At 32.7% G+C, this 12,487-nt stretch overlaps 1 protein-coding gene across 2 annotated transcripts in view; it reads right to left on the reverse strand.

Moving 5' to 3' along the window:
* Nucleotides 1-85: 85 nt before the first annotated feature.
* LOC148604486 (uncharacterized) overlaps nt 86-12,487 on the reverse strand; it is a 64,389-nt gene continuing 51,987 nt past the window's right edge. The window contains exons 11-13 of one of the 2 annotated variants that reach the window (XM_088550942.1): nt 3,389-3,447; nt 1,501-1,551; nt 86-1,137 (exon numbers count right to left, since the gene is read on the reverse strand). In XM_088550942.1, coding sequence (XP_088407068.1) covers nt 1,042-1,137; nt 1,501-1,551; nt 3,389-3,447 — 206 coding nt within the window. In that variant the 3' untranslated portion in view covers nt 86-1,041. Of the gene's footprint in view, nt 1,138-1,500; nt 1,552-3,388; nt 3,448-9,575; nt 10,494-12,487 lie in introns of those variants that run through there. The other variant, XM_088550943.1, reaches the window with a different exon arrangement.

The raw sequence follows: 12,487 nt of genomic DNA on the forward strand, positions 1-12,487 counted from the left end.
ATCTGAAAGAATGGTAGTCAAATGAAAATTGTCAGAATTTATAATTTGTAGTTATGATCTATATATTTTACACAACAGAACAAAAATCCAAAATTTGCCATGGGGAGAAAAAGATGATCAGTATGCTAGAGTTTCTTTTTGACAACATATTCGTCACTTATGAAATGACCACTTTTCAGCAAATTGTCGGGACCCCGTTGTACATAATGTGTCCCTCCGAACACCTCTTTTTTATTCATATGAAGACAAAGTTCTTCAAAATCATTTGTTCAAAGAATTTATATTTTTTTCTTTTTACATATCGATACGCTGACGACATTCTCCTTTTTCATTATCCTAAATTTGTAAAATTGTCATCATTCATTTATACACCTGCCCTAGAAGCCCTAGAAATTGAAAAAAAAGCTCATGCGCGTGAGTTATAGACTTTGAATTCAACGACAGTAGTCATCTCCGCAGAATAATATAATATAAACGAGAAGATTTCATTGTAATATTTTCCGTCCATATATTGTAATATAGCAGTCTAATCACTATATAACGACCATATTGTCTTAAATATATTCTTGATAAAAAATATTCTGAGTTATTGATACGCCATCGTTGTCTAACACACAGAATCTCAGAAAACGGTTATAAAAAAGTACCATACGCGGATTCAAAGATTGTATTGCTTGTATCAAATCCTTGGTAGGAAATGCTTTATCCCGTACACAAATATTATGAAGACGATGTATTATAATATCGTCTGCACTGTTTTGACTACTGTCGGTTGGATCAGCAATATACTGAACATGATAAGTATACGTAAAGTATTATATGGGCACTCTTTATCATGTGTTTTTTTTATTATTGTCTAGAGTCTCTGAGCTCGATTATTGTTTTGTTAACCATTTTAATTGATCTTTATTAATAAGCCATTAAAGCCTTCATTTAATCAAAGTTATAAAGGATAAGCTCATTTTTTCCTCGAAAACAGTAATAGAAAAAATACAACTGGAGTTGAAGAAATTATATTCGCAATCGATTTTACCATACTTTTCATTTGATACTCGGTTCCACCACAATGTTCTTTGTAGCCTTTTTCGTTAGTGTCCCACATGCACCAGTGATCAGTGGTCTTATTGCATTCAACTCCTGCACGGAAATTCAAGAGTGCCAAGCTCGAACATACAAACCACGAAATACTAACAACATAATGTTACATTATGGGAGATAAACCCTATTAACAAGCATTTGTGTTGTTAAATGTAAAAATATTTAAAAAAAAAATTCCGAATAACCACTCGTTCAAAATTACACGCCAAAACGTACTGAAACGATGAAATAATTTATATGAAAGTTACATGATACACATTTTTAAAGTGATCTGTTTTGCAAAACTAAAATTAAATTAACCATCATAGTTATAAATTTCAAGCCAATATCCCATTTCCGTCATACACAGACATGTATTACATATTTCACACTTATATAAAGAAGTATTGCGCAACTACTCACCAAATAAGGAAGATGAATTAGATAGAGTAAACTGATCAATGCAATTTGAATCTGAAAAATACGATCGAATATTCAGCATGTGCTTATTGTTAAACAATGTAAACCAATGATAATGAATGACTTCAACAACGGATAAGTTATTTCTGCAGAACTATCAGGTATCTTATTGTAACTCACCCCTCCAGTATTTGATCTGATTTTACATAATAAAAAATATTGTTACTCAAGTATAACACATAATTGTTACCTTTTTATACAAAATGAAATGTGAACACACGTAATTTGAGAAATACAGTGTAAGTGTCATCATAACGAATTGATTTCGAAATGGTGCCAAAAACATAACTTGAGTTATAATTTAATTCATGATACGAAACTTGACATGTTAAAATGAATAAGTTTGGGCTATATTTCTTAACTAAGACATTAATGTTGAGCATTGAATCATGTCATGTTTGTCAATATCGTGGATTACTAGCTAATAAAGTCATTTTGAGCAGATATGTAGAACTCAACACATGTCTGGAAAGAAATGATAGAGTAATCAATTGAACCAAGGTTCCAGGGGTAATCAAAAGAGTGTAATCCAGGGACAAAGACCAGACATGGAAAATAGACATACACAACAAAGATTATAAAATAACTAAAATAATACATACAAAGTTACAAAAGCAAATTAGCATCCCGGACTCCTTCAATTACACTGAAAATGTGACTAACGTATATTTGAAAGTTGCAAAAAAAAATATAAATGTTTTAAAATGTAAATCAATAACAATAACCACAATTTTAATCAGCATACTTAAAAATATGGAGGCTGTTATTTTCATATGAAGAAAGCAAATATGTCCAAATAAAGAGTATTACATTCTGATAATAAAGAACATTCTCTTTTAAATGTCGCAAAGTTTTTTTCTGATAACTATTTTTGGCGTATTAAGTAGCACTCCAGCTAAGAATCGTGCAAAATGTGATTCATGGGTAAAAAGCCTACAATTTTTATTTTTGATATATTTTTTTTTAAATTACCTTAGTAAACAGATAGGTAGGTAGGGTAAGCGTTCTCTGCTTTTCTAAAAACACCCGCTGAGTTGCTCATAAAAAGTCAAGCCCGGGGTAGACAAACGAGGGAAGGAAAACTATGACCCGTTGAATAAATCAGTTCTCATGGTGTTGAGGCAGTAAAAGTCTTTTCACTGCTATAATGTTCTATGTCTACCTCTGATAATAAACATTGGACATAATACGCTTTGCAGACAAAAACTATGTTGCAATAGTGGAAAAAATTATCGTTTTTCTTCATCTTGACGCAAATTAGTTTGAAGTGTCTGTGAAAACAAATATCCAAAATGATGACCACAAGTCTGTACAATGACTAAGTAGGTTCAAAAACAGAAGACTTGCTTTTAATGGGAGTGTATTAGAGTGAGAGGTATAGAATGTAGTTCAAATGTGATTAAGTTCAAGAAACTTTTGTATAAAAGTACATGTGACTAGACTCTTATCGCACTCAAAGCGAGCACCTCATCATTAGACGACTATAGCTACCCGGCAGTTAACGTTGTTTTCCAAGTAACTCCGTGAGACAAGCGTAGATGTATGACTATTTCTGTCTTAAAGCCGCCGTAAAAATTTTTGTTACCATTTTTTACCACAAAATGTCAAATGGAAAGGGAATCTGACCTACTAAAATTAAAAGGCAACAAGTAAAACAAGTTTCTCTTGAATTTCCATCACAAAAGTATCTTTACTCACTATATTTCAGTGAAAATTAGTACCATCAATGCAATTGCCAACATTTTATCCAAGTCAGAAAAAGAAAAATGAAGGTTGTATCTAGGCAACACTTGACAGAAATAATACTAGAATAATAAAAATGTATTCTTACCTCTGATATTGTATAGAATTTCATCAGTAGGCTTTTTAACGTAGATATATCTTGATTTACTAAAATTTATAAAAGAATGAAAACTTAAATTGCCCGACATTAAAAATAACAATTTTCTTGATACCGATTATAAGAAGTTTTGTAAAGACTAACACAAATGAACTTGTTTTCTTTTAACTTATCTCAAATTGATTTGCGAATTAAAACTACCTTTAAGTCAATCATAAAATTATTGAATTGGAGGCCCGGTGGTCTCCTACAATGTATGCCTAATAACAAACTCAACCGTTTTGCTGTTGTACAAGATCATTACATTGAATATCGCCTTAGTGGTTTGATGAGTTTTCCTCACATGAAAGACAGAGGATAGACAAGCACGTAAGTTAATTTCTACTTACCCTCAAATTACTTCGTTCGGGGGAGAAATGATAAAACTCAAAAGAGAATGGCGTGAAACCACAAACTGGTTTCAAATTGCAGATTTTTTAAAGTATAACAAAAATACTCGTTTGAATAGTTAGATGGAAAAGAGGCGATAACCTGGTATTTCCATATTAATAAATAAAAAAATTCCACACCTATGTAACTATTTACCTCCATCCCACCTTGACAAGTGGTAGGTATAATGACAAGAATATTTTCAGTACACCAAGAATTATAATTTATTATTGGTTATTTAATTCAGAAATTTGGATTTTTCATGTTCGTACAATTTGGCACCAGAAATTGATAACTTTATGCCGTGCAGTTTTGGCTATTTATAAATGGGTATAAAAGTGATGTCGTTTGTGTAAATTATACTGTTTGTTGTTTGTTTGTTGTGGTTTAACGAGCAGCAATATTTCAGCTATATTCAGACGATGAACATGAAATTGATGATAGAATGAACATGAAATGATGACAAATGAAAAAAGGATGGGACACAAGGACAATGGGGTGGACAAATTTTGATTGCCACTGGAAATAGAGAGAGGTAGGTTGGGTCGGGCAATTTAGCCTCCTGTGGCGGAGCCCTATGGTTCCTACTCCGGAAGAATACCACAGTAGGGTTTTTTAATGTGCGAGGAACGTGGCATCTTTCCCAACACGGTGCACCACTATGGTTTGCAGTCAGATTTTCCGTATTATAGCCTGACAACCCCAGCATGTAACACGCCAGGTGTACCCCATTCCACCGCCTGGGGCACACAACCCAGTAGCTCTGTGGGCAGAGCGCCCTAGCCCCCGGCTAAGGTTCTGAGCACTATTTAGTCGCCTTTTACGACAAGCTTAGCGCTGCTGCAGGCCTATTCTTTTAACACCCGGACCTGCACGGGGTGTAAATTATACTAATAATAATACTACATATTTTATATATAGAGTTGAAGGCAGTGGCAAAAAAGTCGACTTCAGACTATATTTATGTATAAAATTGTTACAAAAATACAGACATAATGAGTATAATGAGTCAATCGAGAAATCCTGACAAACTTTGCTTCAAGTTCAAATGATGCCTGAATCTAAAAACTGACCTGTCAGGCAATAAACAAACTTATTTTTATTACTTGACAGATTTTGTGATTTATATTCCATTATTTTCAAAAATGACTGCTTCAGACATCTTTAAGATAAGTTTCCAATTGGAAAATAAAAATAGATAGTTCGAAAGATTACAAAAAAGGTACTAAAAGACAACAGAAAAAAAACATTAAAAAAAAAATCTTTTCCTCTGACACTGCTTGACCAATTGGAACAAAACTGGGTATGAATGCCCATTGGGGCATCAAACATAGAACTAATATGGTGATTTTTCGTCCGTCGTTACTAAAAATAGGACATAGTGGTCAGACAATAGTTTCTCGCTAAACCGTTATGGTTAGTGAAATTTGGACGAAGTAAAAGTGTTCAACATGATGAGATCTATCTGTGGTCAAATTTTCATTTAAATGTACAGCCATGTTAGAGTTATGGCCTTTTTTCGACGTTTTTTTATTTGCTGTTTTTAATGTTTTTTCTTTCAAAAATCTTCTGCTCTGACACTACTGGACCAATCAAAACCAAAACTTGGTATGAATATTGCTTGGGATATCTTGCATAGAAAGCTGTGGGGATTTTTGTTTCGTCGAAAAACGTGGCCGTTCCGTTGTTACAAAAAAAAAAAAAAAATAGAACAAAGGGGTCGTTTTAATCCATTAAGCCATATTGAAGTGATTGCCCTTTTTGACTTTTTTTTGCTTTTATTAATGTTATTTCTTTCAAAAATCTTCTCCTATGACACTATTTGACCAATTGAAACCAAACTTGGCATGAATATTCCTTAAGGTATCCTGCATATAACTGACTTGATGATTTTTGATCCGTTGAAAAACATGGCTGCTATTACTGAAAAAGTCATACGGGTCAGAGAGTAGTTTTTCGCATATATGTCCAAAACCATTAGGTTTAGGCTAAATTATTCAATGGCTGATATGATCCATATTATTAGGACTACAAAAGTCTTCAGGGATAAAAGTTGTCAGATGACTCCTTGTAAGAGTTATTACCCTTGAAAGGGGAACAATGACTTTTTTTTTTACAGTTTTAAGCCACTTTCTGAAAACTATGATAGATAGAAAGAAATTTTCAATTTTTGAAATGATCCTTATGATAAGTCCTACCACAGTCTTCTGGAGTCAAAATTGTTGGATAATTTCCTGTTAAATCTATTGCGTTGGAAAGGCTCCTGGGAGCTAATGGTTTGTAAAAATATCTGCTATTTTGGCAGCTTTCATTGAAGATGCAACATAAAAAAAAAATGCCTTTATTAGGCGCGAACATATGTGTCAATGAAAATGTGTCTTTCAGCTTCTATCTAATTAGAGCATCTATTGAAAGAGTAATCAAGGGAACCAAGGTTATAGCGGTAATCAAAAGAATGTAATCCAGGGACAAAGACCCGACATGGAAAACAGACATACACTACAAAGAACATAAAGTAACTAAAATCATACATACAAAGTAACAAAAGCAAATGAGCAACTCGGACTCCACTAAAAACTAAAATATCTATGATTTAAACTATAAAGTCATTTACATGAAGTATGATATATTGTTTGTGTTGCCTTAAGCTTGACTTGGGCAAGTGACAAGAAGTAAAAAACACAAATTAACACAACTTAATCATATTTTTTTTTGTAAATCGCTCACTGTCCCGAACTTGAGTCAAACAGCAATAAACGGGTTTGAAATACATTTTCTTATTTTCAAATCCATGTTTAATGGTTAGAAAAAATACCAATGAAACAAAGAAACTTCGTGACGAACTTTCCACACGAGTAAAGTCTGCGTGTAAGCATCGACAAGTAACTGTAGTAATCAAAGGAAAAAAGCCTTTTTAAACATATACCTTTTTATAAGGTTAAAACAGACCTAAACATGTGCTTTACATATTATTTGAACATAGTTATCAGAAATTTAAAAAAAATAACCTTTGTGGCTGATACAATTCTGTGTATCAGACATTACACTTACCTAAAAGTAATACGCATAAAAATAAAACAATAAAAGCGGTTTTGGTAAAAATGGAAGAGTAATCAGGTAAACCAAGGTTATAGCGGTAATCAAAAGAATGTAACCCAGGGACAAAGACCAGACATGGAAAACAGACATACACAACAAAGAACATAAAGTAACTAAAATATTCTGGACCCTAAAAAACAAGTCGAAAATTTTATTATGAAACTAAGTATTACATCAAAGGTAAGTTATTTTATTATTTTTTCCGGCTAGCCTTTGTTTTTTGTAAGTTTATTTACCTCCTTTTTAGGTAGATGGTTCTGAGTACTTTTAATTGTGAAAATGCATGTATATTTATCACATGAATTTTAACCGTAGATATTTTAAGATTTCTATGTCTGTACGATATTTACCTAATTGGAGATATAATACGAGCATATGGTGGTTTTCATTCATTTTGTTCTAAATTAATAATATCAATCATACTATAACATGGCGTGCACCCCCTTCAATCTCATAAACCAAAATACCTTCCATTTACAAGTCATGTTGTCCCCAAAAATAAACAGAAAGATATTTGCATTTTTTGCCACTTTTTATACCTCGTTGCACAAAAATCCATTTCATATGTTTTTTTTTTATTCTCTAAACTTCCACTTTCTTAAAAATGAAGTCAATTGATATATATAGACATTAACAGGTCGCTATTCATCTTAGTGTTTAAATGGTTAAAAAAAATCTAGGTTTTTGGAGAAAACTGAAGAAAAGTTACCCCTGCACAACCGAAAAATCGTTTAATTTGACATACTTTTTCATGTCAAAACTCCTAGAGTAGTTTTGATTTAGTGAATTAGACTTATTTGGTATCTTTTAATTAGTACTAATACACTAAATACTTCGTGTACTTTTTTGATGATTTATGGTGATTTTCGTAGTCAGAATCAATCGAAAATTGCAAAAAAAAATCCCATTAATTTCATCTCTTTAAGTTATTGCTTAATCAAAACGTCTCAAATTTGTCATCATCCGATAGATAATTTCAATTACTTTGTGATAAAACCACTAATCACTATGCTAATTCTTTCTTCTAAATACAGTAATTCGAATAAGCTTACGTATGATACAGTACGTTTATACTACCTTAGCTTTCAAATCAGACCAAGTAATAACTATTGGATTTTTTGAAGCATTAAAGTGAAAAATGGTCCCCTCTTCCCAAAATGAAATGAAATATCTCAACTTGAACACAGATGTTAATCTATATCATATAGTACTCGGATAGTGTAAACTTAACACTTGCGCGATGTCTGATACGCGTTATACGATTGACGATTCACCATGTACGATGTGCGATACGCGGTATACGATTGCAACACACGGTTTACGATGTGAAACACACTGTATACTATGTGCCATACGCGATGACAATAATTGTGTTATTTACAATAATTCAAATGAAACTGGAAAATGTAAAGGAAACATCGTTTTGTTGAAAACGACTTTATTTCAATTAAATATGCATCTCTTTGTAAGTTCTTCTTTTTGTATTAAAAATATTTTCCTTTGATATTACTATGTCACTCTATCAGCAACATAGTATTTAAATCAGAATTTAATCATAAAGATACTCAGTTTAAACAGGATGTCATTATGTTTTGATACAGGCTTTTGCAGTAGGATAAGGGTAGCAAATGAGCGATTGAAACAAATACCAAGTCTTTTTTTAATGGAGAACCGTAGATGGATACGAGAACTTATTATTATCTAAAATATTGAAAAGTGCATGTTGAGAGAAATTATAGAAATTAATTAGTTTTGTCAAAAAAAAACTCTTATGGAGCATACGAGAACAATATCAATGTATATATACAGAAACAATGAAAAAAATACAGCTGAAACAAAAGGGTTAACAGTGATGATAAAAAAATACCTAGATAGGGAGACAACAAAAAATGTAAAAAAAATGACAGAAAATAAAGCATGCTAATGTATTATCAATTGCATTGCTATCACGTCTAGTAAGGTAGATCATACTTAATATTTGTAGTAAATAAATTTTCTTAGCTTTTCTCATTGAAGACTTTGAATGAACATTCGTTTTAAGTTACTGTGAACAAAGAGGTTACCGAACTTGATTTTACGATAATTGAGTCTTATTAAAGCCAATATTTTATTACATTTAATATATATTATGTAGAAAATTTTCGAAATGCTTAAAAAAACTAAAACATGGTAAATAAGATTTTGTATAACCTTATATAGACAACGCCCTTATCTGACATTCTATCATATTTCAAAACGAAAAACTGGGGGTCACCGAACTCTTTTTATTTCAATATTTAAAGGACAATCCCTTTATGTATCAAAAGTCACAGTAAATTTGAGACAGATTTTAACCATTAAACGAAGCACATTTTTTCTGGCAATTATCTCCCCTTAAAGGTTTTGTTTTTTTAAATAATGTTTCTAATTTTCTAATGTCCCCAGAAAAGCCATATTTTAGAATTCTGAAAATAAGTCCCTTGTGCCAAACACGATCGGAAGCTTTACTGATTTCACAGAAAATAACCCTCTAATCCTTTCCGCAGTCAAGTGCCCTTCCAATTACATTTGAGATATTTACCAATTGGGAAACCGCCGAGTCGCCACGAGTGAAGCCAGACTGGTACGGTGTAATGACAACATTGTCTAACAAAAGGTTTTGCATTTATTTATAAACACAACGTCCAATGCAATTTGACATGAAACATAATAAAAAAAATAGGTCTATAGTTCTTTACATCACTTGGTGCTCCCTTCTTATAGACCGGAGACACGTTTGATCTTTTCCAAGAAGAAAAAGTTCCTTATGGAAAAGATAGGTTAAACAGTTGACATGAAGGTTAGGTAAGTTCGCGAGTAGCTTCCTTTAAAAGACCCGGATTTATCAAGTCTGGTCCGGAAGCTTTTGATGTGTTTAATATAGATAATACATCATTAACGTCGCACTTGGTTATTATGATGTTGTCAAGTTTTTGTGGTCCGTTAAGAGGTAATTCTGGTAAAGTGGCTTTAGTATCGTATCGTCTAATGCAGACTGTGAAGCAATATATTCCTTGAAAATATTCGCTTTTTCGAGTTCTTCGAAAATAAGTTTATCATCTCTCACTAAAGGAGGAATACCAGAGTGGTAAGATTTCATGCCCGTTATAAGATTGCATGTCTTCCACTAAGAACGAGAAGAAGATTTGACCTAAAATAAGTCATTAATCAATTTATTTTAATAATCTCTCCGAGATTTACGAATAAGATCATGGTTAATTGTACGAAACTTTTCCCAATCGCCAGGATTGTTTGTGCGTCTCGCTTTTTAATGGATCCTTTTTGTTATGTCTGCCTCTTCGTTAATCAGCACTCAATAGATTTACAACATTATTATGTGATGAAATATTCTTATTATACATGTAGCAGCTATCGATATAGAATTATATTATAGCTGCATATTTTCAGAAGTCATTAAAATGTGTTTCTCATCATCGATTTCACCAGATGAGCAATTCTTGAATATTCTGCCATCAACAGGTGTTTTTGGTATTGTTAATCTTTCCAATTCAATGTGCAGCCTATGGTTACTGGTTCTGTATCTTCTCATCTAGAATTTATTATTTAAATTATAACAAGAAGTGAGATAGTTTTCAAATTTGAAAATATCTTGTATGTTTTATATGTTCTCAATTTCCAATTGGTTTGAAGTTGCTGAATTCAATAAGTTTAAGAAAAACTTTTCATAGCTTTTTCTACCCTTTGAAAGAGTAATCAAGGAAACCAAGGTTATAGCGGTAATCAAAAGAATGTAATTCAGGGACACAGACAAGATATGGAAAACAGACATACACAACAAAGAACGTTTAGTAACTAAAATCATACATACAAAGTAACAAAAGTAAATGAGCAACTCGGACTCCACTGGGAGCATTGACCAGGTGCACCGGTAGGGTAAGCGTCTTCTGCTTTTCTAGAAACACCCGCCGAGTTGCTCATAAAACGTCAAGTCCGGGGTAGACAAACGAGGAAAGGAAAACTATGACCCGTTGAATAAATCAGTTTTCATGGTGCTGATGGATACACCATAACGATCCACGAGTTCGTGATGACGACCATAAAACTTCTGTAGTGATGACTTCAATCTTGTAGCAACATGACCCTGTTCCAGAAGCCTTTTTAGCGCGATATAAAAAGTCTGCGTAGTTGAAGGTCATGTCTTTCAAACATTTACTTTGGCCTCTAGTGTGAGGCTCTTAAATGCATCATTTAAACTATCATTTACACTATATATATACCACCACGATAATTGTTATGATTTACTGTCTCTATTTCTGATCTACCTAAGTAAAAGTTGGCTTTAGGAATTCTACTTCCTTTATTAAATATCAAAACTTTAGACTTTTGATAGTTGATGTCAAGTCCCCAATCATTACAGTATTCAAAAACATTATTCTTACTTCTTTAGTTCCAACCATCAACATAAGTCGACATACAGCACACATTTAGTAAATGTGGAAACAATAGAAATTGGTGAAATTCAAATATCCGGGTAAAATCATTATTAAAACATTAAACGAGTTAGGACTAAGGTTGTATCCCTGAGAAAAAAGCCTACCTTTGTTAGAAGGAAAGGCTTCATGCTTCAGTCATACTTTCATAAATAATCTTTACCCTTAAACCAATATTATTGTACATTGATTGATGAATAGATAAATATTTCCACCTTTACCAGTTTTCACAAACTTTAATAAAAGGGCAGGTTGGTTCACAGAGTCTTATTCTTTGTTTTCAGGAGCGGGTAAAGAGCTTTTTTGAAATAAATAATATACAATTTATGGTAAATGAGTAATAATTACTTTGTATAATATTTTGTCGTCATTTATGTTAGCCATTATAACGGATACATAAAGCTCTTCATAATAAATGTCAGAAAGACATTGTGTACATTTTGTGAATGTAATAAACGATAATTTGCTTTCATATTTAGACAGAGGTTAGTGGAGTAGAGGATACCATTTTTTTTGGCCTAAATGACCTCGAATACGTTTAATCATGTGTTGCTTTGGCTCTTTGGAAAGCTAAATCAATCAAAATGGTTGAAACATGACGATATTGTGTAACATAAAATGCCATAAGTACAATCATAAACATGTCATTAAATTTTAGTACAGTCCTATGCAAAAAATCCAATATATATATATAAACGTCACAGAATGTGGCGACTCTATTCACTACACTGCTCCATCGGATCAAACATAAGGGAAGATATGTAAACGTATAGAAAGGTCTGAAAAATTCCCAACGATGTTAGAACTGTCAAATTTGCGATGAAAATTTTTGGTCGTTCCCTCCGTGGGACTCGAACTCGTACCGATGTGACATATATGGCAACAACCGCCTGCACAAAGTCCAGCGCCCTAGACCACTCGGCCAGCTAGGCTACATTTTTATACCGAACGACCAAAAATTTTGCATCGCAAATTTGACAATTTTTCAGACCTCTCTCTCTCTCTCTCTCTCTCTCTCTCTCCCTCTCTCTCTCTCTCTCTCTCTCTCTCTCTCTCTCTCTATATATATCTGAAAAGTGTCAGTGTAACTGGA

The sequence above is a fragment of the Perna viridis genome, chromosome 10 (assembly GCF_037379345.1).
Source record: "Perna viridis isolate PV_CMFRI_1.1 ecotype Kerala chromosome 10, ASM3737934v1, whole genome shotgun sequence".
Lineage (NCBI taxonomy): Eukaryota > Metazoa > Mollusca > Bivalvia > Mytilida > Mytilidae > Perna > Perna viridis.